Genomic DNA, 14,539 nt, shown 5'->3' with positions numbered 1-14,539 from the left:
TGCAGATAGCTTGGTCCCAGCTTCCATGCTCTTAACCAGTGTGCATAATGCCACTATGAGTGTGTGCTGACCAGCTGAAATGTATCCCTTCAGAATACTTCCAAAAATCAGCTGATTTGTTCCCAAACTTGTGTAAGTCATCTGTACTTGTTACTATAATTATGTAATTTAATTAAATGTTGTATAATAAGAATTATTTCCAGGAAAACTAAATTGACTACTCGGAAAATCTCAATAAAGGCAAGTTACCAAAAATACTTCTGTTAAATTAAGTACAGATAAGAACTGTAAATGGTTTCAGGAAAAATATGTAAAGATATAGGCATCAGTCCTCAAATTACTTAGTTCTTGCTCTTCACAGAAACTCAAAATGGAACAGACTCATAGACAATGCATTAAGGATACAGCTCATGGATAAAAAAGTAGAGTCCAAAGCAAATCCATGCTCAAATACCAAGAATGATGAAAAAACGAATGTTTGTTTTAAGTTAACTTATATCAATAAAGATTTTCATTTATGTATTTTTTTGTGATCCCTACTTTAACACACTTTTTAGTTAAACCAAACTACTACTGGTCCCAATTATTTTGGGTAAGAGGGCTTCTACTGTATTTCCTCCGCAACAAATTCACAAGCTTTTATTAAGGTAGTGGAGCAAAGTTCCAAGAAAAATCAAACCTGCTGTATTGCTAAACTACAACTTTCAAGTCAAACTGGAAGTTATTTCATGATCCTTACCCATCTTGTGTGGGTGGGTACTCGCATTCTTGTCCTTTGGGAAATACACCGTTAGGATACAGGTCACATATTGGAACTGAGGGAGGGTCTGTCTGAACTTTTGCTGTGAGATACAAATAAAGCATTAACTTCTGTAGTTAAAAACAAAACTAAGCAGTTATCATTACAGTTTTCTCACTTCCTAATGGTTGTTATATGTCCTGATTTTAAGGAACCTCCTTACTGTCACCTTGCAGTTAAAAACACAAGTTATTTCGCCATGCTAGCCACCTCCTCTCCCATTTACAGTTGCTCAGGAATAGAAATATTCAACTCCTCAGAACTCCATTATGTATTTAAAAAGTCCTGCCAGAAAGAACACTGCTAATGTTTTTTTTTCATTTACTGTACTGGAAATGGAATAGCAAATAGAAGCTGGTTTTCATAAATAAAAATGAAATAAGCAACAAGAAAATAAGAAAGAAATCCTATAGCAATAAAGTAAAAATATAAAGCCATTATGTATTAATAAAATAAGTAAAAATCTTATTTTAGGGGTATATCAGTATAACAGTTGAAGAGTATTCATATCCAGGGCTAAAAGACTTTAGTTAGCCATATACAAATTTCCAGATAGCTGAAAAAAGTTACAGTACTTAGTACATGTTTATGGATATTATCTTCCAAACTGTATTCTAAAACACACTGTTTCAAGATGCTTTAAAAAAATATCTAGAGATTTGTCTTCTAAAATTTGTCTTAAATACATAAGAGCTAGTTATATAGTTCTTACTATACGAAAACTGCCTTTTAGTAATGAATGCTGTTCCAAGGAATGCCAGGAAGTTGCAGGAGAGTTAACTTATGCAGTAACGACTTGAATGTATACCTGCAGCACTTCCCAACTATACAATTGAAGTATGTGGTTTCCTTTTGATTAGAACTGCTCTTATGTTACGGATTTTTGTCTTAAATTTTAATACATATTTTGCTTTTTTTATTCTGCAATAGGGGAAAAAAGGACAGACACAAACAAAAACACAACTATTTACTGAGCCAAATTATTTATCTATGGAACCATTTTTTGGTTTCCTCCTTTTAATCCAAACTCTCAGTATGTCACGAGCACCAACTGGTTTTCTCCCTTGACATAACGTTTAAAAGTATAACTTGGGAAACACTGTTTTAGGTTCCTCCTAAGAGGGAACATTACAATTTAAAATCAAAAAAGATCTTAGAGGTCATCTAACTCAGCTTCACACTCAATCTAGGAATCCCCTATCTAACACCCTGACAGACGGCACTGAACTCCTGACAATGGAGGCAGTCACTATCTCCCAGGCTAAAATCCATCCATTTGGGGAGAGCTGTAACTGTTAGAAAGCTATTCCTATACTAATCTGTCTCCTTGTATGTTACTTCTAGTTTTATTCTTTGCAGTTAAAAAAAAATTTACTTTTCATTTCTACTGATTCCTCCCTATGATGCGAAACCACTTTAAGTGATATGGTTCTTAACACTTTCACCCACATTCACCAACCCTAAATTTGTCAATGTTCCTTTTAAGTTAGTACTAGAATTGACTTCTGTATTAACAGTCCAAATAAGACAATTAGTATAAGACTGAACTGCTGATTCTAAAAATCCTACTGCTATTGAAAAGTTAAGACTTCCTGCTTTTTAGTTCACATTGTACTCGTACTCAAAATACTTAGGATCCTGCCACCTGTACTAACTTTATATATGTCTATTACATTTCAGCTTATTAATATTAGCCTATTGTCTCAGCTTTCCTGATCTTTTGAAATCTTGATTTTTGTCAACCAAAATACTATCTCATCACCCTCAACTTTATCTCCTCTACAAATATGACAAAGATGGCTCTTATATTGTCCAGAAATTAAGATAAAGGACTCAACAAGATCACTAGAGAATAAATAAAAATATCAGAGTTGAAGTCTAGCCTTTACCACTTATTAGCTGTGACTTGGACAAATGGCTAAATGTGCCAAGCCTCAGTTTCCTCATCTACAAAATGAAGAACCAGATGAAATCTTGGATAACATTTGAAAATTATAATGTACTATGTCCAATTTATTATCTAAAACTATGAATAATTATAATCATCTGTACTGCAGTTACCATTAATTATCATTTATAATTCTCTCACTTTATAGAAGAGGAAAATTAGGGCAGTGAATTGCTCATGATTACATTATTTGGCTTCTTTCAGAAGTGATTTGTGATAGCCTACCAGTATATCTAAAATACACAAATAAGACACATTCAAAGTAAATTAGAGAGAAAAAATTAAAACATGGAAAGAACATAAATAGAACCTGAAATAATGTGAATACAAAAATCACAGATTTGGCTTTAAGCCCTTTAGTAGTCAATATATAAAAAACCAGGTTATTTGCATAGCTCACAATGTTTCCAAAATAAAACACATTAACTACTCAGGAAAAGCACAATTATTCTTGATTCTAAGACCAGACAAAAGAGTGTCTCTTGAGAGTGCTCATGAAGAAATACAATGAACATCCTCAGAGGAGGCACAATAAAGGCCGATGGCACCATAGTACAACCTCTGTCAGTGGAGGAATTCTACCAAGGGCAAATACAAAGCAGCCCCTAACACTCCTTCCTGCTTATCTACCTTCACTAGGGAGCAATTTTAGAGTATTTGGAGAAACAGATATTTCTCAAGCCATGCCCATGTAATATCACTTCTCTCAGGCACTTTTATCAACTTTTGAACAGAAGAAATACGAATATCATAATCCCCGAGGAAAGCAAGTAACTGTGCTCATTAAATAGACACTATGCTAGGGACAGAACTGACAACCTATGAGTAGAAGGCTCTAACAAGGATAGATGCCTAAAGAGAAAGAAGGCTATCCCATTTCCACCTGGAGACACATCAGGAGAATGGCTAGCAGAGCCAAAAGTTGTCTTAAAAAATAATTTAACTGTGTCTCTCAACACAGAGATAAAAAAGGAAGTCAAGCCCTCAATATTCCAATTCACACAATTTTAGCCTGAAAGATTCTAAAGAAAGGTATAACCAGACAATCAATGGTTTTGTTTTCTTTTTTTAAATATTTTATTTTTCCTTTTTGTCCCCAAAGCCCCCTGGTACATAGCTGTATATATTCAGTTGTGGGGCCTTCCAGTTGTGGCACATGGGACAGTGCCTCAGCATAGCTTGATGAGCAGTGCCATGTCCACGTCCAGAATCCGAACCGGGAAAACCCTGGGCCGCCAAAGTGGAGCACGCGAACTTAACCACTCGGCCACGGGGCTGGCCCTCAATGATTCTTAACAGCCCAAAGGACATCCAAGGTTAGAACTTAAGTGTTCTGATTCTCAACCTAACCTCTATTCTGTAATACTATAGAGCCTCCCCTTAACCTCTCTAAAAGAGTTTCAGGTCCCTGAAGATGTTTCGTTATGTCATTTATAGAAACAAAACACAAGTAGGATCATATTTTAAGTGAATTAGCGATAGTGCAACATAAATGTTATTAATAAAATTTCACCATATGCACAAATTTTAAATAATGGGACTCCTCATTAAATATAGATTAAGAATCTCATAATTTCAAAGGTGGCAGGTGAACAGCAAGTTGTTTATCCTATACCACATGGCTGGACACCACTCTAGTCATCCCCGACAGAATTATTATTTCAATTATTCAAGTTTTAAATCATCAAGTTTTTAGGAACTTATCCCTAAACTTGCAGTAAATGCAACCAACTTATTAACATCCTTTAGCTGAATAACAGCTAAAGAAAATACCAATAAAATTGTTAAACGAAAGTACTTGCAAAATAGTGATGAGTTGCACTAATATACCTCTACTGAGCCTAAATTTATTTCCCTGACATACACCAGGATCTTAAGCAACTTCAAACCTGCTGCTTAACAACCACTTCTAATTTGTCAAGTAAGATCAACTTAAGACACTAACGTCCTCTCTTCTTCTTCTTCTTTTTCTTCTTCTTTCCAGTTGCTCCGTCTCCATCACCATCTCCATCTAAGAAAAGACAATTTCAAGTACATATTCATTTACACCTCATAAGCAGGACAAAGCAAGCACAAGCGGACAAGTATACACACACACATAAAATGCATCTTAAATAGCATACGACAAAGCTGACCCAGTACTCTTAGACAAGAATTTTGTATATTGCTAGCTTTAAATATCAGAATTTGACTCATGTAATCAAAAGCACTAGTAAACTTTACTTTGACTTACTCTAATGCTGAATAAGATATTTTTAAGAATAAAAATATATTAAATAAACTCCCTTTTCAAACCTAGGAAAAATAACTAGTGTTAGTTTAATACAACGATGATGACAATAATTTCATCTAAAATAATACTAGCTACAGTTTACATATGCTTTGTAGTTAAACATTTGTATTTCATAACCTCATGAGCTTCTCAAAGCAACCCTATGAGGTAACAAAGAATGTTTAAGGGATGTGCCCAAGATAATCCCAACTGGTAAACAGCAGAATTGGACCAAGAATATGTCACTTGATTCCTAAACTTGATATTTGTGGGTCTCATATTTTAAATCTCTTTCCTGTACAGTTATTAGAGAAAGAGAGCTCTCCTTCTGGGTCAAATTGTATGCAAAAATCAGAGGGCAAATTTACTTTCCCTAGGTTCATAGTTCTCAAATACTCAAAAGAACCTGATGCCCAAAAATGGGGGTTAATAACTATTTTGAAAAATAGTTGGCAAACAAGTACCCAAAATAGCCATGATCTGCCTGTCAGTTTTTATAACAATCTTCTATATAGCCCATGCCTGTACCCTTGAACTGTGAGAAAAGATAAAGGATACTACTATGGCCAAGATTAAACAAAATAATGACTTAAAACATTTTAAATAAAGATATCAGAAATAGACCTAGGGCCGGCCTTGTGGCCGAGTGGTTAAGTTTGTGCGCTCCACTTCGGCGGCCCAGTATTTCGTCGGTTCGGATCCTGGGCGCAGCCATGGCACCACTCATCAAGCCACACTGAGGCGGCGTCCCACACGCCACAACTAGAAAGACCCACAACTAAAAATACACAACTATGTGCCAAGGGGCTTTGGGGGAAAAAAGGGAAAATAAAAATCTTTTCTACCCACAAATCACAGTACTATGAAAATAAGAAAGAACAGGATGCTGTCCCAGACAATTAGAAGCTGACAATTTAACAGTATGCTTGCCATATAGTATTCTTTAAAATGTTTCGCCTAGTGGCAGTAACTCATGGCTAGCATCAGTAATTTTAAACAGTGAAATCCACACCCATTAAACAATGTCAATAACTACTTACATTTTTTGCTCAAAGAGCTCCCTTTCTATTCCTAGATGAGCATTAGACATAAAAGAAATTCTCACCATGCTACCTACTATATTCTCCTATTATAATTATTACACAAAATTGGAATCATTGGTTTACACTGACCCCTACTTGTCTGTGAGCTCCTTAAAGATTAGACACCATTTCTTACATTAAGCATTGTGCCAGGCATTTCATATTCAGTCTATTCTAAATGAATGTTTCTTTAATCAATGCTTCTAAATAAATGAATGTTTCTTTAGTTTCTTTATCTTGTTTATATTTATTTTCACCTAGATGAGAAACAGGAAACAGTAGTTTAGCAAAGAGGGAGGCAACATGATCTAGGGATTAAATGGGTTGAGTGATAGAAACTGACAATAGCCGACAATCTTTGACTTAAAAAACTGCAATTCCTCATGTTCAATCTTATAAAATTAACAGGAACTGGAAACACAATCTTGCTGACTTACTCATTATTGGTTTCTAGATTCAAAAGCCTAATGAAAACAACATGAAAAGTTTTTGGAAAACACAACTTTCAATTTCCTCATGTGTCATATACTCTAATTCACATACTCTGCACTACAATTTTAACAGTAGCCTTCTTCGTTTACCCAACAAATATTTGCTGAGTTCTTAAGTGACAGGCAATAGGGACAGAATAGTAAACAAGATAGTCTTTACTCTGGAAGAACACACAATGTTCAGCATACTACTACCTAGACTCAACCTAAAACAAATGCTTCACGATGTATAACGGATTTTACAGACACACTAAAAATCCTTCCAGCTGTGTGACCTTGAAAAGTTATTTAGCCTCTCTCTACCACAGTTTCTTCATCTTTAAAATGGGATGAGACAAAGCTCCTCCTATGATACTTGATCATCCCTCTGAGGCTAATTACTTTATCCAAGGCCTATGTTCGGTACAGAAAAAGTCACCATTTATCGAACTCTTGTGCCAGGATCGTGGTAGAGTCATCATTTGAATATTAAACTATATAGGCTTATAGTTCCACCCATCATATCATGCAGCGATTTATGCTTTTACTTGTCTTTCATTCACAGCATCCCAGGATAGTCTTAACAAGCAGAAACTGTTCATATTTATTTCTGTATTAGCACTGTCTGCAATTCAATTAATATTTGTTGAGTGACATCCATATGGAAAAAAAAAGGAATCTCAGTCCTTATCTTGCACTATATACAAAAATTAATTCTAAAAGGACCACAGACCTAAACATAACAGCTAAAAATATACAAAACTTCTTGAAACGAACACAAGAGAAAATCTTCATGACCTCAGAGACAGCAATTATTTAACTTTTTGGACTGGCCACAAAAAGCATGGCCCATAAAGGAAAAAAATGGATAAATTGGACTTAATCAAAATTAAAATCTTTTCTACTGCAAATAACATTAGCACAGGAAAAAATATTCATAAAACATGTATCTGACACAGAACTTGTAACAAGAATATATAAAGAACTATTACAACTCAATTCGGCAACAAATAACTCAATTGAAAAATGGACAAGAAATGTGAACAAACACTTCACAAAGGGTATATGAAAGGCAAATAAAAATACGAAAAGAGGTTCAGCGGCCAGCCCCGTGGGCTAGTGGTTGAATCTGGCACATTCTGTTTTGGCAGCCCAGGTTCAGTTGCCAGGGGTGGACCTAAACCACTTGTCAGCGGCGATGCTGTGGTGGTGACCCACATGCAAAACAGAGGAAGACTGGCAACAGATGTTAGCTCAGGGGGAATCTTCCTCAGGAAAAAAAAAAAAAATCAGTCATTAGGGAAATGCAATTAATGTCACAATGACATACCACTACATATCTACTAGAAAATTAAAAACTAACAATACTAAGTGCTTATGAGGAAATAAAAGATGTGGAACTCTAAACTACTGCTGACAGGAAGACAAAATGGTACAGCCACTTTGGAAAACAATTTGATAGTTTCCTATGAGGCTAAACATAAACTTACCAGATGATCAACAACGATACTTCCTAAGTATTTTCCCAGAAGTGAAAACATATGCTACACAAAGACTTGTACGCAGATGTTCACAGTAAACTTTATTCATAATAGACAAAAACCGGAAACAATCCAAATATCCATCAACTAGTAAACAGATAAATAAATTTGGAATACTATTCAGCAATAAAAAGGAATGCACTACAGAACTATGCAACAAATGGATGACTTTCACACTATGTGAAACAAGCTAGACACACAGAAAAGCTGCATGCTGTAATGACTCCATTTACATCATACTGTAGAGAAAACTATAGGAACAGAAAATATACCAGTAGTTGCCAGGTGTCAGGGTGTGGAGAAAGAGAAGTGACCACAAAGGAGCACTAGGGAACTATTTTTTTTGGTGAGGAAGATCAGCCCTGAGCTAACTTCTGTCCAATCTTCCTTTATTTTGTTTGTGGGACACCACCACAGCATGGCTTGATGAGTGGTGCGTAGGTCCACACCTGGGATCTGAAGCTGTGAATCCCAGGTCGCCAAAGCAGAGCATGCAAACTTAACCACTATGCAATGGGGCTGGCCCAGGGAATTTTTTTGTGAGATAGAAAGAAATGTTAAATGGAAATGGTCTTCATCTTGGTTGTCACAGCAGTTACACATTTGCAAAATCTGTCAAAGAGTGAATGTACATAATGTACAACATCAAAAGTAAAACTTAATGTAAACAATGGACTTTAGGTGATAATGATGTGTCAATTTAGGTTCATCAGTTGTAACAAATGTACCGCTCCAAGGGAGATGATGATAATGTGAAGGCTTGCACGTGTGGTGGTAGGGGGAATATGGGAAATCTCTACAGCTTCTGCTCAATTTTGCTGTGAACCTAAAACTGCTCTAAAAAATAGTCAGTGGTTTAAAAATGGTGAATACTGGCCCGGTGGCACAGCAGTTAAGTGCACACGTTCCACTTCGGTGGCCTGGGGTTCAGTGGTTTCAATCCGGGCTGCGGACATGGCACCGCTTGGCAAGCCATGCTGTGGTAGGCATCCCACATATAAAGTAGAGGAAGATGGGCACGGATGTTAGCTCAGGGCCAGTCTTCCTCAGCAAAAAGAGGAGGATTGGCAGCGGTTAGCTCAGGGCTAATCTTCCTCAAAAAAAAAAAAAAAATGGTGAATATTAGCCTAAGCAAATTATACTTTAATAAATCTGACTTAAAAATGTACTGAATGAATTACTCCAAACACATTACCAAATGGCCACAGGATTAACTTTTCACACCAATACCCCAAGGTTCAAATTAAACATATCTAAAATTAAACTCACTAGCTTCTTCTTTGCCTGTAAACCACCTCCCCAAATCTCTTAACAAACTCTCTCTCTCTCTACTTCACTAGTTCAGTCAACAGCACCAACATTCTGTCACCCAAGTTCAAAACCCTAGAGTATACTAATGCCTCTCTTTATTTTTCATAACATTCTTCTTCTAAAAATGCTCAGAAGCTCCCTCAATGAATCATTTCATATGGCCAGTTTGCACTGTTCACTATGCTTTGAATACTTTCTCAGCATTGTCCCACCCCAAAATGTTCTCCTGTTTGGTTTTATTCAAGTTCCATTCCATCCAATAAGCCTTCCTTCAGCATTCAGCCCATAACTCCACTTTCAAATTTCAATAAACTTTACTGCAGGTACCAGTATATCTTTTCACCTCTATGTTTTGTCTCTCCACTATACCATCAGTTTTCCTTTAAAATAAAGATTCTGAAATACTAGCTTTCCAGCCCCTCAAAGACTTCTCACAATAGATTAGTAGCATTGGTTGATCCTGATTATCCAAATGAATTAGGAAAATGATTATCCCAAACCAGAGGGAACTCCTAACATTCCTAAAATCTTCATTAATACATTGAAGAGTTCTAATCTGACAAGCAAAATTTTCTCCTTCAACATCAAGAGATTCATAAAACTTGGCAGCGGTGCAATGGAACAAGGCACACTTCAAGATTAGCACTGTGATATTCTACACATAATGGGTCCAGAACATATCTTTCTAAAGGAAAGACAACTACTCTGCATTATCCTAACACGATAATTAAAGTACAGCAGGGATTTGCTGCTGAGGGTTAGAAGGCATAAGCCCAAGCTGGCAGTGCTTGAGGTAGAGCAGTAGGTCACAACTGCAGATAATTGAGAATGGGAGAGCCCCATCACCCCCACCACCCCAAAAGAGGATGCAGAATAATAATTTAATCACCCCTTCCACTGTCTCACTGATAGCAACAATTCCTAGAATTCTAACAGTAGTTGTCTTTAAAGAAATCTTATAGCACCAAAATACAAGAAGCTGGGGTAAGGGAATTTATAACAGAGTCTAGAAACACTCCAATATCCTCCTTTGAGAATATAGAGAGGTAGCTTTGGTACAGAGAGTAAAAGGAATAGACGTGGCATCAGGTGCTAGGTTTGAAACTCTGGCTCTAGTCTACACATACCAGCTGTGTCACATTGGGCAAATCACATAACCACCATTTCCCGAGAAGAGCACCTACTTGGCTTCGTTTTCTGGGGGTAAAATGAAAATGTATGAGAAAGTATCCTAGGATAGTGATTAGTACACATTAGTTGTTCAACAAATGTTAGTTAAATAAACAGTCCTTCAATTTTATCTTATTAATACTCACCCAGTACTTGGCTTTTTACCAAGTACCTTTTTAAAAGTTGAGATCTGTGTTACCTAAGCAGTCATCCAACATATCCAATTTTTTAGAGTTGCTAATAAATACCTTTTCCTCTTTATCTATGACATTGAGGCTTTAACATCAATTAAGTAAAGCGTCAGAGAATAATAGACTATATAGACAAACAAGTAGATTTTGTTCAAAAGAACGTCATATTTTCTGGTTTTTCTAACCACAAAGATCAAATTAACCATTTACCTTCATCGTCATCATCTCTTTCTTTCTCTTCCAAAGCTTGTCTTTCCAACTGTCTTGCTACCTCATCAACTGAGGTTCCTGATTCTTTATCAGGTTCCTGTTGTCCTGCTGATCAAATACAATAACATAAATCAAATTTAATGATCATACTTTACCACTAGAATATGTTCTAAGTATCCTGGAAAACACAGAACTCCTTTCCTGATAAGTGTCCAGCAAACAAAAACAGAAACATTACTCCGAAATAACAAAATTTATTTAATGACAGAGAACAATGTTCCATATCTAAGTAGTGTTGTCCATTCAACAAAATATCCATTACACTTTCTCTGGCCTAGCAGCCAAAAGATAAACAAAAGTGTGTGTTGGTCCCTATCCTTAACTAGCTTAACTTGTTAAAGCATTTATCAATTAGACTACAACAAATACTTTACTAACCAAACAGGTACTTAAGAAAGGCAATAAATGTTGGAGGCTTTAGTTAGGAAAAGGATTTCTGTTGGACACTGGGGCTTCAGGGCTTCATGAGGAAAGAAGTTGTCAAGCTGGTCTGGGTAAAATCAAACAAAATAGGAAAAGATATTCCATTACTAAAAACTAAAATTCTTCAACAGCTTAGCAGAATACCAGCCCCCTGCTGTGGAAATTAGTACAATCTAGTTGTAGTAGCAATATGTGTGCGCAAAAAGAGACCGTACTACCAGGTAGCACGTAATAAGGTGACATTTTGGTCACTGCAGACGATTCATATTGACAGATACAACTGTTAAAAACATACTGGGGTCAGGCTGCTGAACACCTTAAAGGACAAACCGAAGAGTGTGGATTTCATCCGAAAGCCAGGAACAGTCCCTAGACTATGCCCTGGCACTAAATCTTGCTCTGGAAGCGTCCCAGCACCTACAACTCTCCCTCGTCAACTCCCATCTAATCAGAATTTCAGAAGGATATAGATTAACCCTCTCCAGCCTCCCACAACTCCACCTTCATCACTTCTGGCCTCTCCATTTTTCTGTCATTCTTTCTGTGGCTGATTTTCATTAGAAACACGTACAAATAATTTTTCCCAAAATTAAGGACCCTGCGCAACAAAAACATTGATTTCTCAAAATATAATAGTTAAGTTCCTAATTCATAATCCAAGTAAACTTTCAGCTGTTTTCCTTGCCTTCCCAGGGGATTTAGAGAAGTTCCATTCCGAGCCACAGAATATCCCATCTGGACTGCCTGGCAAGTGGCATCGTAATTCAGGCCTAAAAGCCCTACAGCTTGACGACGCTGGGGGATTAGGCAAGTGAAAAAATCGCACCGCCACCACCACACATCCTGCAATCACTACTCAGTGACATGAGCGTGTGGGCAGACACAGACACACACCTCCCAAAAGTGCAGCCCGCAACGCAACAGAAATCCCTCTGCACACTGGGCGGGGGGCTGGGGGGTGCGGTCAAGGCACCAAGACTTGCCAACTCCACCCCCACCCTTGACAAAATATGTCCCAGGTTGCTCCAGCAAAGAGGAGGCAACGCGGGTCAGAACCAGATTTTTGGAGAGGCCAAACCGCAAGGAAGGTGGCAGGACAGGGTCCTGTGCCCGGCCTGTGTGGGAGCCGAGTTCTGGGAATGCAGGGGCTGGGGTCCCCCAAAGCTACCTCAGGAGAAGCTGAGCCCCCCTCCCCCACCCCACCCTCACCCGCTCCCTAGTCCCGCAGGAGAAGCAGCCTCTCCCCGGGACTGGAACTCTGTAACCTGGACTTGACATACGCTCAGTCCTGGGAAGCAGTCCAGTCCCAGGCTCCAAGTCCCTAGACCCTGTCACCTCAGCCGGGCCTGAGCCGAGCCATCCGGCCATCCCTGGTGGGGACCCTGGAAACATACAACTCCCTTTACCTGTGGCAGCCCCTTTACTCTTCTTCTTCTTCCGTCTTTTTTTCTTGGCTGCCTCCTCAGCCGTAGAGGCAGCTCCCTCCTCCCTGTCGTCTGGATCCAGGTCGCCATTCAGGTGGCTCCCGGAGGACGCTGCCTCCTCCACACCCGCCATGTTGCCCGAGAAAGCGCGAGGGAGTGAGACCGAGCGGCAAGGGCCCGCTCCTTCTTCACCCGCCTACACCCGCCACGCCGGAAGCTGCTCTCGATGGTGGGGCGCGGGGAATGCCGGGACGGCGGCGGACTCGCCTGCGGCGGCGGCGCGCGGAGCAGTCTTGGGGCGCGGCCGCAGCGGTGCTTGGGCCATGGCCGGCCGGGCCTGGTTGTCCTCGGCTCGGGCCAGATGGGACGACTGTGTCGTCCCGCGCCTTGGGCATGTCCCGGGTAAATATGCCCGGGTAGGGTCAAGTTGAATGCCTCTGCCTGCCCGGTAGACAGGCGCGGCCCCCAGGAGAGGCGAGACTCAGGGGGGACCAGAAAGTTTTACATTCGCGGTTTTATAAAACACCCCGGAAGTGAGACGAGGGACAAAAAATGTGTTCACTTGTACACACTCCTATTCTCTGACTCGAAGGACTGCGTTGTTATTCACAGTTACCCCTCACGGCGAGGCCGTCCAGGCACTCAAGGAGATGAAGCTGCAAAGGGGACTGAAGAGGCAGGCAGAGAGGAGGCTCAGGAGGCATTTATTATTAGAGAAGCCAAGGGAAGACAGCGCCTCCCTCCAGGAGGGCGTGATGGACTGTACTGAGTGCTGTTAAAAGGTCAAGGGAGAGGACGGGAAAATGTCAGGTGTGTATAGTAACATGGAAGCCACTGGTGAGCTTAGCAAGAGCTGGTTAGGTGGAGAGATGGAAGCCAGGCTAAAGAGATTGGGGGATCGCCTGGAGGGGAGGAAAGAGAAACTCCCCTCATCCTTCACGGTTCAGCTTAAATGTGACTGCCTCAGAGAATCCTTCCTCGACGATATAAGTCAGGCCCTGCTCTTACAACCTCTCAGGGAATTCTTAATCTTTTTCCATGACAATTTGTAATTAATTTATTTGATTATTTGTTTTACGTCCCTCTCGCCAACTACCTTGAGCTCCGTAAAGACAGGAACACTGTGTATTTTGTACTCAGTCACCAGCACCTCCCTCTAAACTGGAGCATAGTAGGAGCTCAGTAAATACTTATTGTATAAATAGCACTTAAGAAGTGCCAAGTACTTTACATTCATTATCTCATTTAATCCACTTTTGAGTTGAGGAAATTAGAGTTTTGGTAACTTGCACCAGGTCATACAGCAAGTATGTAGCTGAATTAGAATCCAAACCCAGGTCGTCAAGCCCTAAAAGTTTAGTCACTGTATTCCACCTTCCCAATTGAAATTTCAAGTCAGTTTAGCAAATTATTTATTGATTGTAAACTAGAAGTAATTTTTCTCTGTGGAAGATACAAAAATGAGTAAGACACAAATCTGTACCGTCAAGAAAGTTTAGGATTCAATGAGACAGACATGTAAATAAATAAGAACAAAATAAGGTGCTAATCCTTTCCTTACGTCATTTATTAATTCTTTTTTATTCCAAGTTAGTCTATCACAAAGGTGAGGAATTTTTAAAGGGTCTAAAAGATCTT

The 14,539-nt window shown here is 39.0% G+C and overlaps 1 protein-coding gene across 2 annotated transcripts in view; it reads right to left on the bottom strand.

The window, feature by feature from the left end:
• Positions 1–13,126, bottom strand: part of METAP2 (methionyl aminopeptidase 2) — a 35,265-nt gene extending 22,139 nt beyond the window's left edge. Inside the window, exons 1-4 of one of the 2 annotated variants that reach the window (XM_070600338.1) lie at positions 12,884–13,126; positions 10,995–11,102; positions 4,693–4,758; positions 740–842 (exon numbers count right to left, since the gene is read on the bottom strand). In XM_070600338.1, the coding sequence (XP_070456439.1) occupies positions 740–842; positions 4,693–4,758; positions 10,995–11,102; positions 12,884–13,034 (428 nt within the window). In that variant the 5' untranslated portion in view covers positions 13,035–13,126. The remainder of the gene's footprint in view (positions 1–739; positions 843–4,692; positions 4,759–10,994; positions 11,103–12,883) is intronic. The other variant, XM_070600339.1, reaches the window with a different exon arrangement.
• Between the last annotated feature and the right edge of the window lie 1,413 nt (positions 13,127–14,539).

The sequence above is a fragment of the Equus przewalskii genome, chromosome 29 (assembly GCF_037783145.1).
Source record: "Equus przewalskii isolate Varuska chromosome 29, EquPr2, whole genome shotgun sequence".
Lineage (NCBI taxonomy): Eukaryota > Metazoa > Chordata > Mammalia > Perissodactyla > Equidae > Equus > Equus przewalskii.
This window is presented reverse-complemented; position numbering and strand designations above follow the sequence as displayed.